Source organism: Scardinius erythrophthalmus, assembly GCF_964197995.2.
Source record: "Scardinius erythrophthalmus genome assembly, chromosome: 10".
In the NCBI taxonomy this organism is placed as follows: Eukaryota; Metazoa; Chordata; class Actinopteri; order Cypriniformes; family Leuciscidae; genus Scardinius; species Scardinius erythrophthalmus.
This window is the reverse complement of record NC_138230.1, coordinates 10796868-10812023: the sequence shown is the minus strand read 5'-3', so window position 1 is coordinate 10812023 and position 15156 is coordinate 10796868. Positions and strand designations below refer to the sequence as shown.

General features: G+C 36.3%; 1 protein-coding gene across 2 annotated transcripts in view; it reads right to left on the bottom strand.

The window, feature by feature from the left end:
- trappc9 (trafficking protein particle complex subunit 9) overlaps positions 1 to 15156 on the bottom strand; it is a 210469-nt gene that overhangs the window by 175104 nt on the left and 20209 nt on the right. For both annotated transcript variants that reach the window (XM_081376983.1, XM_081376982.1), the window contains 2 exons: positions 14839 to 14982; positions 1198 to 1324 (listed from right to left, as the gene is read on the bottom strand). In XM_081376983.1, coding sequence (XP_081233109.1) covers positions 1198 to 1324; positions 14839 to 14982 — 271 coding nt within the window. The remainder of the gene's footprint in view (positions 1 to 1197; positions 1325 to 14838; positions 14983 to 15156) is intronic.

Below are 15156 nucleotides of genomic sequence, written 5' to 3'. Positions count from 1 at the left end.
GGATATGTGAAGTTTTGTGCTTCCTTTAAAATTTTAATATGGGGAGAGTAAAACAAATGAACTTCAAAAATGTTTAGAACAAAAGTTCGAGTTCAGAGGAGTAATTTTTCAGACACTGAGCTGTGGAAAAACACCATCAAAAGGCTGTGAGCGGACACTGAGATAAATGTGCTCAAATAAACAATAAAACATTTAGTAAAGTACAAATTTCATGGGGAAGAAAAAACGCTAGGCTAATTTAAATTAAAAAAAAAAGTTAGATGTACAATAACATTGACAATGTGAAACCATTACCTGGATCTAAGCTGCATAAAATGACCACCATGAGTTCATTAACATATGACCTTCCAAATATACATATGCATATAATCAACTTCATTTACAGAATCTTAAAGGGGTGGTATAATGCCCTTTTCATAAGATGTAAAATAAGTCTCTGATGTCCCCAGAGTGTGTGTGTGAAGTTTTAGCTCAAAATACCCCACAGATATTTTCTATAGTATGTTAAAATTGTTTTTACTAAAACTTTTTGAGGGTGAGCAAAAACGCACCATTTTTGTGTCTGTCCCTTTAAATACAAATGAGCTGCTGCTCGCGGCACAGGGGGCAGAGCTTCAAGAGCTTGTGTCCTTTTACCTCACACAGACATGCACTGGAAATTTCAAAAACGTTTGCCTTTATGTTCAAACTGAAGTCAGAAAGATTGAGAGACTCAAGAAGAAGTGACAACATTTCTGAATGGTTAGTTGGTGAATTTATGTAGCTTATGTGTAGTTATCTTCTAGTCATTGATTAGCATATTCTGTCTTGATAATCTATAAATCGTGCTCCGGTTTATGTAAATTTTAGGGTTAGTGGTGTCATTAACCCAGGAGGAATGTCCTATAATCCTTACCAGCCATTTGTTGTAGTCCTTAAAAAGCAATTTTGCTTTGAACTTTGAGCGTTGTAACTTTGCAGATGGCAACATTACACACTAACTAAAGTTAGAAAAGTGAAATCATATTCAACCACCCCTTTAGAGGGACAGAAACACAATCAGCCTGTTTAATAAAGATCAGAGTATGACCAGAAAATTATAGTACAAATATATATGATGTTTTTGATGCAAGGATGTCAGGGGAAAAAACTAAATCTACAAAAGTGTATAATATGAGCCCTTTGACACGATCCTCCTGGACATGTAGGCTTTCTCACCTGACGATGGGCAGTTTGGTGAACGGAACAGGAGGAAGTTTGAGTCCATCAGGGAGGTTGATCACTTCCATTCCACCCGGACACTTGGACGTGTAGTTCTCCAAACTCTGGGTCACTTCTTTCTTCTCTGTGGAGAGAAGAGAATGTGTATTTGTGTATACTGTGTGCAGCAAAATACATACTGCAAAAAAAATTAAAATAAATAAATGTAAAAGATAAAATATATAAAAATAAATAAAATGTAAAATATGTAAAAAGTAAAATATATATAAAAAAAGTAAAATATGTAAATAAAATGTAAAAGATGTAAAAAATACTTTTTATGAAATCTCTGAATATGATGCAGTATAAGGTATTCTTAACACATTATAATGCAAGTAATATACCCTACAATCAGTTCTTGTACACATCATTCCTCCTGAAACCTCACTGTTTTTTTTAGAGCTAACACCACACCTCATAAATCAGCAGATCATCAATGTATCTTAAGTGAGGCGAGAGCCCCAAGGGTGAAATTACCCACAATCCTCACTCACAGGCCTCTAGCCCCAGAGCAGAATATAAATTTAACAAGGCAAATAATCGGAGCATCCGTACATCATGAGGGGAGACGTGCATGGCTACCGATCAGGTCTATTTTAAGCTCTGTTTCCACAGGTGAGCGTTGGATTGACTTACTGCTCTGTCTATAAAAATGTTTACGGCCTCACTCTGCCATCAATTCACACCTCACAGTCTTTCCGATAAAACCAATGATCCCGGTGCAGTCTGAATCAGATCCAAATGCTCCGAAAGAATCCCGGCTGCACTGGGCAACAGGCATGCTACACATTAGAGACTAAATATAATGGACGACCATATTGGTATCAGCCATGATGAGATTTAAAAAATAAAATAATGATAATCCTATTTGTAGTAGTAGTAGTAGTAGTAGGACCATGATGATGATGATTATTATTATTATTAATATTTTTAATGATTTATAACATTTTGTATTACTACTACTACTGCTGCTGATATTATTATTATTATTACTTATACTATTTTATTTTATTACAAGTTATTATTTATTTAAAATATTTACAATAATGATAATAATAATAGTAATAAAGACAACAAAATGTTACAAATCATTTAAAATGATGTCTATTATATTATTACTGTTATTTTATTATTATTATTATTATTATTATAGAACAATGATAATAACAATAATAACAAAATTATTATTATTTTAATAACATTTTGTATTATTATTATTATTATTATTACAAATACTACTACTACTACTACTACTACTACAATTACTTATATCATTTTATTTTATTATAAAATTTTATTGTATCCACAAAATTTTTATTTCATATTTAAAATAAAGCTTTATAAACAATACTGAAGAATACAAAATGTTAAAAATTGCTTAAATTATTATTATTATCATCATCATTATTATTATCATTATCATCATTAAGTTAAATTAAGTTAAAAATTTTCAACAAACAAAAAGGAATCCTTTACAGCCTGAACAGACGGGAATTGAAGGCATCATAAAATAGTTGCTGGCAGACTGCCGGCCCCTGTGGAGGATGGGAAGGTGTGACTAACTTATAGCTGCAGTAATGATTTAACATGACCTAAAGAAAGATCAGCCCCACTGATATTTCTCATTCCTCACACAGGGATGCAGCTGCTCTGCAGAGAAGTGTCTACTGAGAGGATGAGAGGATGAGGAGGGGTGTGATAGACATCCTTCACAACTCATTCTCATGTTGAGGGAATAATAGATCAGAAAGCCTCATATGACTCTGAAACCAGGGTACAAAAAATGGATTTCAAATCAAATACATCCTCTGTGATTTTAGCACATCGAAATGAGGTTAAAGGTGGTAATTCATCTGAAGAATGAGTGTGATGCAGCTAATGATATGAAACGCCAATAAATGCCATAAAAATCTGGAAAGAATATAACAAAGTGGTTTGAGACATGAAGTCAAAATGCAGGGTTTTCTTTGTCTTTAAATTGCCCACTAACAGAGACATTTTGCTCTTACATACTGCCAAACCACACAGTTCAGATCTAAAAACGCAATTTAATAGATGTTCTCTCTCTGTGTATTGTTAGTTTGACAGCGCTGAAAGACACCCGTGTGCATCTCTGGGTCTCTGTTGGACAGGATCTCTGCCCACAATTGGGTTATATAACACTAATCTCAAATAACAACAGGAAAAACCAAAGTGAGGATTTTGGAGAATTTTCAAACTGACTGGATCTATTTACAAAAAGCTAGAAGTCAAATGATAAAAAGAAAGAAAATAAACTCCTGCTTCCATTTGATCCATTGGGCCCATCTTCAAATATATTATATACATATACTGTATATCATATTTTATATGAACAAGTGGAATGCATTTTCTCTATTTTGCATAACTGAAAGGATCTCTTATAGTCCTAAATAGCAATAGAAATGTGCCTTTTCAAGTGAAATATTGTCACAAAAGTCAGTTTACTTTTGTTGCTTTTCTTTTTGTACAATTTTGTAAAAAAAAATCTGTTTCAAATTGGCCAATGCAGAAACTGAAGTTCTCCGTTGAAAAAATGATCTTGAAAAGATAAATGAGAAGAAGGGGAATTAGATTAAAAAGCCATCAGTCAGTGTCAAAGTGAATTATATTCTTACTAATGGACACTAAAAGGTCTGCAAGATTGAGAGTAAGTGGGTCGTGAATATATTTTTCTTAGTATATGATGAGGAGAGTCTGGCTATAGATAATCTCAGACTCAAACCACAAAAGTTACATACATTTCTGCATTTAAATTCATCAAATGGAAGAAGATTATCTGTTAACCAGCCATTTTGCTCTGAACTCAGTAAGCATGAATCACATTTCTATCCCCAAAATTAGTTTTTCCATTTTAAAATGCGCTTTCAGTTAATGTAATTTTCATAGTACTGCCTTGAATCGGTTCTCAGCATTAATCAAAAACATTACAACAAAAAGGAGTCCAACATATGAGGAATTCACAGTTTTTGATGTGGCCTTTGCATGTGACCCCAATTAACAGGGTGGGGAAAAACGTTAATCGCTCATTGAGATTTTCTTATACGACGTCACTGATAATCAAATGTTTTATTTTGTGTGAAGTGATTCATTAAGCAGGAAATCCCACACATAGATGTTCGCCAGCTCTTATTGAACAGAGGAAACCGAATCTCACGGACGATATTTGTGTGACTAATACACTTAAAACACACAATCAAAATGAAAGGTGCTCTAAGCGGTGTCATGCGTTTTTTAGGCCAAAACATTTTTTGTCACATCCAGCCAACATCTCCTCACTATCCGCTAGCAGCCTGTCCCCTAAACACACTGTAAAAAAACGCGGTCTCTGTAGACACCCCAGGCTCCACAAACGGCAAGAAAAACAAACTGGCCCAGCCTGGACCACAAAACATAATAAACAGTGTTTCAGCCAATAACCGACAAGAATGGTTTGGAGGTGGGGGTTGGGGGGTTAGTGCACGTGCAAATGAAGGGGGGTGTGGGGAGTGGAGGAGAGAGAAGCAAGAAAAGGGAAGTTAGCTAGAGGAGAGATGTCCTAACAACGACTAACGTTAAAATTGTATATTCTTGAGAATTTTGATATGGCCGACACACGACCAAAGAGACGACGTTCCGATGAACAAATAACAAAGAAGAGGGAAAAGGAGAAGGAATGCACAAAGTCCCGAATTTACATCGGAAAAGCGTTCAAAAGGTGGCGAGAACTCCGCCGGCAGAAGGGCTTCCAATCCGACATTCAGGTGGCTCTGTTTTTGCTGGAGTGGAGGGTAAATCCAGTCTGGCGTTCATGACTGTTTCAGGAAGCACGGAAGGGAGGGGGAGGGGACAGGATGAGGAGGAAGGAGGGTCGAGCTAGCCTCCATTTTGTTTGAAAATACTTCGAACATCAACATGAAGTGACTTCACCCAAAATCGCTTAGAGCACCTTTAATGCTCAAAATTCATGCAAATTCAGTGGAACATCTGGACAAAAAGCTGTTAAAACCAGTCTAAACACAAAATAGTTAAGTGCATTACGACTACTTAAACCTAAATATTTACAGTCTATGGCTCCATCACCAATCAACTGTATGAAATGTAAGATGAGCTACGAATGTCAAGTGTTTTCCTCATAACTAATTAATTAAATAAAGCGTTAAATCGACAGCCCTAAAATATATATATAAAAAAAAATATTGTACAAAACTTTTACTCAAAATTCATCATATCACCTCAGAACTCCTTGATTTCGCAAACGTCATTTCTCCTTGATAACGTTATCGACTCTAAACTCTAAAACTCTTGAAACATGACTGAGGGGTAGAAAGCCTGCAGCTGTCGGAAGAGATGAGCTCGGGTGCCCGGGTTGATGCGAGGATTGCTGACCAGATATAAGCAGATATAACTGTCACATAAATTATGAATAATGTATAAGCAGAGCGCTGAAGTCCACTGCAATGAAATTACTGACTGCAGATGCAGAACAAACACACAACATGCTGACAAATGTGTCAAACTTCTCAATCGGAGAGAGAAATGCAGGCCGAAAAAAGGTGTGTTGTAAACTGTGAGCCACTTGAACGACTGACTCAGAAAATTGCTGTTTACAGCAGTGCGGTGAGGAGGAATGGATTGGACGTTACAGTCCATGGCAAAGGTGCGCAGAACACTGTCCGCATCTTTCGCTGAGGAAGGGGTTGTTGTTATGGAAACCATCATGCTTCGAGAGCGTCAGCGAGGGAAAAGTGACTCGCTAAACAATTCATGAGATGTTCAGATGAGGGGTTTATGTCCCGTTTCTCTCGTCTGTAACTGATTAGAGTCAAAAAGACATCAGAACATGGTTAGAATGAAGGTAATTGCATGCCGTCTGATCAGGGTGTAATTAACGACTTTGCGCAAGTCACTAACTTGATACATTGCGAAAATTCGTGTCAAGTATAAAATGAGAGGGTTCGGCCCCTGAGGGAGAGACTTTATATGACAGAAGGCCAGGATAGAGAAATAAGAAACATTCAATCACAGGCATTTACACCATTATATGTCACTCTTAAGATATAATGAAAAACAAACTCAAATCGCCATAAATGAGTGGTTATTCTAGTCAAGACAACCATAACAGCCAGTGTCGTTATCGTTCCCTAAAGCTAATAAAAAAATGTTATCAGTAAAATAAAATATAAATATTAGATGAAAACAAACTTTAATGAAAAATAGAAATGCTGCTTTGGTTTAGCCTGGCTAACGTCAGACCTCTTTCTCATTGAGACGTGGTCTGGGAACCACATGTTCATTTTCTCGTATTTGAGGCGTGGTTTACGAATGCCCAGAGCCGTTCATTGGGCGCTACGAATGTCTATCAAATGCGCCTGTACGTAGCTCATAGCCAGTCGTTTCAATTATACCAGATGACGTATGTAGAGCGACAGAAATTTGACGAGGAAGAAGACGATGGGTCAGAGATTTATCTGTACACGATGGCGTTCAGCGACTATTGCCGTTTGTGCAAGACAAACATGAGGGTAGAAGGTATATATGGACACTCTACAGACATGTTTTTATCGAAAAAAACGCCGAGTTTATCTGAGAGGTTAGCGTCGTCTTGCTGCTCCCTCCCCGTTCTGTGATTGGTCCCCCCGCTGAGGCGAAAATCTGGTCCATGGAATCCAGGCTGCCTAGCAGCGTGAATAAAATCGCACTGCGCGCAAGGCAGCATGGGAAAACCCAGGCTAGCTTTGGTTACTAACTGAAATAAAAAAAAAGTTGAAGTAATAAAATAAAAATATATTTTTTTATTTGCTAAGGAGTTCTGGTTGATTTTGTGCATTTTAGTGTATTGCTATGCTGTAGCTAGTGTGTTTTGGGTGATTGTTTAGCATCGTATAAATGTTTTTTTAGTACATTGCTATGCAGTTGTTAGCAATCCTAATAGTTATGCTTGGCTTAGCAAAGAGCACTAAATATTCTGAATGTGTTCACCAGGTTCATCCCTAAAATCCATTTAAAATTGCTTGTCCTTGTTTCTGTCACAAACGTCTCTTTCTCTCAGTCTCCTCAGATCCGCACTTAATATGTCAGGGACAAGGGTGCTTTTAGCAAGAGCCTAAAAGTGAGAAAGAGGTTGTTTAGAGAGGTGTGTGTGTGTGTGTGTGTGTGTGTGTGTGTTGGCTATGAAAGAGACCCAGTGAGTGTGTTGCTTGTGTTTGTGTGTTAGTAGGGGTTGTAAAGGTTGTGTGTGTGTGTTTGGTTAAAGCGTTATGAGAGTGAGATTAGCTCGGGGCCACAGAGACCTCAGGGGCCAAGTTTTTTATTCAGTTCAAAGAGTCTAAAACCACTTTCATTCACACAAACACACAAACTTTCAGTCCATGTACCTGACTGCATATATGGGTGAATGTCACAGAACATGTATAAAAAAATAAATAAAATAAAATAAAAATAAAAATTCTGGGTAACATTACACCACAAAATTAAATATTTTTCTTTTTATAATTCTGTTTAATAATCAATTTTGTTATTCATATATTTTTGCAACATACCCAGGTCACAATTCAAAAGTCTGAAATAAAAAACTACTCCTAGGATTGTTGATTTAATTACATTGTGACAATTTCAATAATAGAGACTATTTTCCTCCTAATTTCTTATTAACATAATACCAATATCTAAAAAAATAAATAAAATTACTGTATTAAAGACAATCACTACAGAAGGAAGGAAGGAAGGAAGGAAGGAAGGAAGGAAGGACGGACGGACGTGCATCTTGCACATGTGTAAATAAAAAGTGTCTCTATAGTAAACTCTTCTTTTTTATTCAAAGCACATTGCATAAAATCATGATGTTAATGTTTATAATATCTTAATATTTTCAGGCCTTACAGTTGCATTTAGCACATTAGAGCTGGACAATAATACATTTATAGAGTGTTGCTATAACAGTTTCCTGCAGGTAAAGCCTTGTCATGTCATTTGGACATATCCATTCACAAAATGTGCTACTAACTTCTAAATAAAACTAAATTAACACGGCAGACATCAGAGCGGAGCTGAAAATGAATATCTGTGTTGCAATTTACACCTTTCACCCGGTGAGAATTTCTCAAGTGCCTTCGCCAGCTCTCTAAATGAAAGCTCTTTATTTGGCATTCTTCATTTGTCTTCACAAATGTCGTCAAAAATAGCCGCCGAACACATACCTCAAATAGCTTATTTCACACTGCTCCGTTCAGACAACACAACCCCTGCTGACATGTGAGCTCTGGCAAATGAAACTCGACAAAATACTAATTAACCAACAACATCACTTTCTTTTCCTCACTGTCTCTCTCAGCCGGTTTCAGTCTCATCATTTCTCTCTGTAGATTTCCTTTAAGATCTTATCAATAAAAAGAAATACGGAAATCAAATATTCAAGGCAATGTTGTAGGACAGGACTAGAATTTGATATAACATTTCTTATTATTATCAACATTGTGCTGTTTAATATTTTTGTGGAAACCATGATCATTTTTTTTTTCAAGATCCTTCCTTCCTTCCTTCCTTCCTTCCTTCCTTCCTTCCTTCCTTCCTTCCTTCCTTCCTTCCTTCCTTCCTTCCTTCCTTCCTTCCTTCCTTCCTTCCTTCCTTCCTTCCTTCCTTCCTTCCTTCCTTCCTTCCTTCCTTCCTTCCTTCCTTCCTTCCTTCCTAATTAATGCATCAAGTAAAAAATTATTTTGAAGAAAATCATACAGACCCAAAACTTTTGAATACTATAGTGTATGTATATATTAAAAAAAAAAACATTTAAATCTATGCACATCACTGAAGTAAACACATTAATTATTAGCTTATTTTAATGATCAAAAATGTTATGTGTATGTGTTAAAGCTACTAAAATGAAAATAAACTAATATTTCTTGAATTTGTGCAAAGTTTATCAAGGTTCACAAACCAACGATTAGTTTCCTATAATATGCAACAGCTAATATAATATTTAAGTTGGTCTCCTGTCTTATTCATGGAAAGTCTGTAAAAGTACAGGAACGGGAAGTATCCTGTAAAATAAAAAAATACAAGAATAGAATAATCCTGGTATTTCATTCAAGTTTAGAAAAGAAAAATTACACACACTTAAATTTTTCTCTCTGTCCAGCATCTCTTCATTTCTTTATTTCATTATCTCTTCCATCCAGTTTTTGTAAGCATGTATTCTGCCACATATGTAAATGTTTCTCCACCTCTTTCTCTCTCTCTCTATCTGCATTAATCACTTCATAACACAAGCATCCACCTGTTATCTGTAGGCAGAGCAATTGTTCACAACAAAGCTCTGCCTTGAATAAAACATCCCCATCTTTTCTTCTAATATCATTCTGTCAGGAACTGAAAAAGCCGGTACCCCTCATATGCTAACTTAAAAGAATCTCAGAATCTCCTGCTCTGTTATCCCGTCAAGAGTCCGGATTGGCACTGATCATTGTCAAGCAGACGTGTTTAAATCAGACGCCTCCATTCTGTGAAGTGTCTTTGTGCTGAGGGTGTTCCTAACAACTGCAGCTAATCATTAGCCATTATACAGTAGTGTACAACAGGGCGGGAGGCAATCTGACTGTACTCCTGTAAGTGTAAGTCTCTTCACCTCTCAGATGGGACACTTTAATGAAGTTCTTCTTAATCAAAAAGCTGCACGATCAATCGTTAAATGATCGTGATCTCGATTCAAACACCCACGCGATCTTATTCCTAAATGACAGCGATTCTGCTATATGTCTATTAAACTTTTGACAAGTACAGCGAAGATCTGCCAGAGCTGTATTGTATTGGTATGAAGCAGCTTCACAAACAGTGAACCACACAGCATCATTATTTCTGTGTTACAATCATTCAGATGAACACAGAAGTACTGGGATAAAAGTTTATAGCTTGGATATAAACACTGATGTCTACGGTAGCGGTCAAAATGGAGTAAATCATGCAAGACTGTATTAATTACACCGTTACACCAGTAGGTGGCGACAAGTGACTGTTAAATATGTATTTGTCATTGAATAATTCATACAAAAATACTTGTTTATCTGGTAATGAAACAAGTGAAATATTTATGAGTGAGTCATTGAATTATTCATTAACCTATTTTTTTAATTAATTCAATTTAATAAAGTATTTTTAATTAGACTGCAGCAATTAACATTTAGTCAAAACATCTTGTAAATTACATATAATTTTGTTTAGTTGTCTATTCAGAACTTCACTTCACAGACAATGAGTGGAAGGAGAATTTCAGAACGACAGTCATTTATGCTTGTTTCATGCTTCATACATCAGTACGGTATTCATAAGTCATTGTACATGCGCAGAACTTTCCAGTTTCGGAGTTCAATCTGATCAAGTGTTTACCTGACCTATATGGATAAGAACAGGTTTAAACCTTCCCTTACGGTCCGAATCAAATTTCAATCGGATTAAGCCTACCAATTGACGTGGTTACATGAGACTTTTTTATTCCAACTGTGCGAATAGTCCGATTACACTCCGATTATTAGGGTCCAGGTGAACTCAGCTAGTGATTGACAATCTATGTAACGAGCATCATTCAACTAATGCTGAAAAAATGTATCGAAAATGTGAGAAAATGTTTGAGTGATGACTGAAAACAGTTAGTTTTTTTAGCTGGTTGACTGAAACAAACACTATACAAACAAACGGGCTTGCTAAAAATGAATAAAATTTCTCAACTTGGTACAAGTGTGCATTGCCATAGCACACGATTAAATGTAGACTAAATTTGAGCTTAAAAAAAAGGCTGTAAGCCAAAGTGAGTGATATTACATTGAGAGAAATACATTTGTACGCCATGTATACCTAAACTGAAAAATTATTATTAATATTATATATTAAGTCATGAGCAAGTGGACACACTATAATGCCAAATTACAAGATATAAGATATCTACTATAAGGCTTCAACTTGAAGCATTCAAGCTTCTGTTAAAGGCAGCCCAAAATTCCAATAAAGTCCCGAAAACAGATCACATCGCTCATTAGACAAAATAAGAGTGATTGGTTTGGCTCTCATGGGAAGTGTAGAAATGGGTTTTATCAGAACTTAGGGAGCCATTGTTCCTCAGACACTGTGTTGAAAACAGCGTTCGACCAATGCCTGAGCTCAGCCGAGGGAACTCTGGATTTGTTCTGTCTGGTAGGAAATGATAAGCTTGACAGAGCTCAATACCCAAGAGCTGCAGGCCCAACCGTGTGTGTGTGTGTGAGAAAGAGAAGCAGACAGGATTACAGCACACCTCTGTGGGGACAGGATGCTGTGAAGTGGACCATGGCTGAACAACAAAAAAGCAACATCAATCTCTTTTCAAAGACACAGAGGCTTTCAGGAAAATCCAGGTAACACACACACACATGCATAAACACAAGCACTTACATCTTTAAACTTAACCAGTGTTCGGGACACTGAAAAAAGTAACACTTTTAACCAAAATACATTTTCAGTGGCTCAGTATTTTTCAATTTCAATACAATCTAGCTGTTCTTTTAAAAGCAATTTGTTTTTAACATTATGGTGTAGCTGTAGCAGGACAATATGCAAAATTTCTATGTAAAGATTTATAAAAATCATTTTGATTCAGACTCATTCGCTAATGAACCACAGAACCCGGTTTGAAACCAGTTTGAAAAATTAAGATCAACTAGTACTAATACAACTAGAAAAATAAATAAAAATAATGACTATAGAAATTTCTAGGGCATTTCCATTATTTAATATTTTATTAAATATCAGGCCTGTAAAATAGTTTTAACATGAGGCGATTATCAAATGTGCCTCTCTGAAGTAGCACTGCAAAATCTGAATCATTATGATGAATCAGTTCAATTTTAGCATCAAAAAGCAAGCGAAAATAAAACTCAATACTGTTCACAAAACAGTGAACATCATTACATATTTTGTAAATTGCATTTTTTATTTCATTAGTTAGTTTATTAATTATTATTATTTAAATTAATAATTATCTATTTAATTCACTATAATTAATATAAACTATAATATATTCATATAAATGATACACTGTAATTAAAATATTATATAGTAAAATATATTTTTATATTATAATATAATCTCTAAGTGTGGTAAAATCTTAAGGCCCTTCAATATTGTAAGTTGTGTTTTTTGTTTTTGTTTTTTCAAAAGAGCAACTCTAACTGTAATTCAACTTCTTTACTTTGAATACCTTGGTGAACTGCACTTTTAAAGTATCTTCCCCAACCCTGCATTCAACATTCACACACAGGCTTCTAAAGGAATAAAGAAAATAAGTCATTGTGCAGAGAGAAAGTGATTACCCTCTAAAAAGAGCATTATTGAAAGTATAATATGACGATTCCATAAAATACAGGCCTGAAAATACAATCACAAGTCGTCATCGCAGCAGAATCCATCTACATAAACGCACTCCAGTGAACATTTTATCTTTACGGTCTCTTTCTTTTCATCTCTTGTCTTTTAGATGAGCACCGTCTGTTTGTCAGATTCTCTCTGAACAGGCTGACAGCATCTACTGCACAATGAGGGCTTGTTTTAATACGTTTGAGGGCTACATTTCTGAAAATGTCTTCAATAATTTAGTAAAACCAACTTAAGGAACAAAAACCAGTTCATAAATGGTACAAAAAAAGTTAATTCAATTAAAGTGCACCTATTATGCTTTTTCAAATATTACCTAATATTAATATAACTGTTTGTGAATGTAAAAGGTCTGCAAAGTTTTGAAGACCAAAGTGCACAACAAATAAAGTTATTAAGTCCTCAAAAAAATAATCGATTCAGAACTGCTGAAACGAGTCGTCGGCAATTCCAGTCTCACTTCCTGTTACATACATAATGTAACAATTTAACAAATTTGCACAAATCCAGCCTATGGTCTTCATTGGCATTTTGACCCGCCCTCAAACACTGTAGTTGTGCCTGAGGCCTTAAAGAGTTTGGTTCGTGTTTGTCTACATTTTTTTATTTTTTATTTTCTTTATTCAACGCCTGCACCTTGGAACCTATTTCAAGGTTTGTGTTCTCGAGCTGCCAGGCACTGTTGTTGTGCGAATGAGCAAGTTGGAGCGCGTTAAAGGGGGGGTGAAATGCTATTTCATGCATACTGAGTTTTTTACACTGTTAAAGAGTTGGATTCCCATGCTAAACATGGACAAAGTTTAAAAAATTAAATTGTACGTTTGAAGGAGTATTTCTGTGCCAAAAATTCTCCTTCCAGTTTGTCACAAGTTTCGGAAAGTTTTTTTTCGAGTATGGGCCTGTGTGACGTCAGATGGGGCGGAATTTCCTTATATGGGTCCTAAGGGCACTTCTCCCGGAAAGGCGCGGGCGCGCGCGCATCCGTAGACCAGAGAGAGAAGAGAGCCAAAGCAGTACGCCCATCAAAGCACTGCTCGGCTTTAGGGAAGTCAATGTCACCAAAGAAGTGTGTTTTTGGTTGCCAGGGCAAGACAACCCTGAACAGATTCCCAAAGAACCCGGTGTTAAGGGACCAGTGGATGGAGTTTGTTTTTCCAGAGCATCAACGGAGTTGTGCAAGACTGTTTGTTCCCTGCATTTCAACGATGATTGTTTTATAAACAAAGCCCAGATCAACGGATTTGCAGATCGTCTAATGCTTAAGGATCGAGCAGTCACAATGATAAAGGTTCACGGTCGTGCGTTGGAACCGCAGGCGGTGAGTAAAACTGCTTCAAATGTCTCTGTGTGTTGTTAGCTCGGCGCATAAGCACAGCTTTAGCTCCGCCCACACGGCACGCCTCCAGCCGCTCATTTTTTTCCGGAAAGACTCGGTACAGCCTATCTTTCTTTTATAAATATAATAAAACTAAAGACTTTTTGGAGATTTGAAGGATGCAATACTACTCTATAGGTACTCAAGATTAACATGAGATTGACTGAAAATGAGTGTTTCACCCCCCCTTTAACGGTTTTCTGTTAGAAAGGTGTCATGTTAGCGGCCTTAAGTTAATAACTAATGATCTTTGCAACGGAAGAGAATCAATCAAAACTAACTTTAGCTGGACAATAACTTTATTCTAGAGCTGCTGCAAAGCCAAAACAATCTCTGTTACTTTAATTTCCTATTATCAATGTAAAGCTTTGAAACAATCTATATTGTTAAAAGCACTACATAAATGAAGGGGACTTGACTTGACTTGACAAATGGGCGGAGATGCATTTGCTATTTAAACAATGTGGCGCAGGATGTGAAAATGATAAGTGTGTCAGGCTGAAACTAGCAAAAAAACACTTGCACTGGCACTGCATTGCGCCTGGTGTATGATAGGGCCCAATAGAGTATCTTCAAAAACTGTTGTCAGACTCTTTAAGAAATTAGGTGATGTGCAATGTATATTAAGAGAAAATTAAAGTGTTTTTTTTTTGTTTTGTTTTTACTTTGGATGCATTTAAACCTTTTTGTCAGAGACCTCCAAAACAAAATTAGGAGCTTTTAAATTAGCATAATTGAGGCACTTCAAAAAACAAAAATTCCAAATGAGCCCAAAACCTCAATAGAAGGTCTTTAAAACCTTGTGTGTAAAGGTTTTGAGTCCCACGTCTTACCCTGGTCCGAGAGGAAGTCCAGCATGGTCTGTAGCAGGAAAGATAGATGTCTGACAGACAGACCTGGATTCCCCATACGACGAGACGCATAAACCAGTTCATGAAGCAACCGTAACTGCACTGCCGCCCATCCACGATGGGTCCCTACAAACAGACAGAAGGAGAAAGCATTTAAACACACACAAAACAACACTTTTTATGGATTTAGTTCACATGCATTTCCACCTTCTGATTTTTCCCAATAGTACAAAGTTAAAAAGGCCCTTTCATGGTAGTCCTTGCAACAAGACAAAAAAAAGTCTTTTTTAACTGATGAAA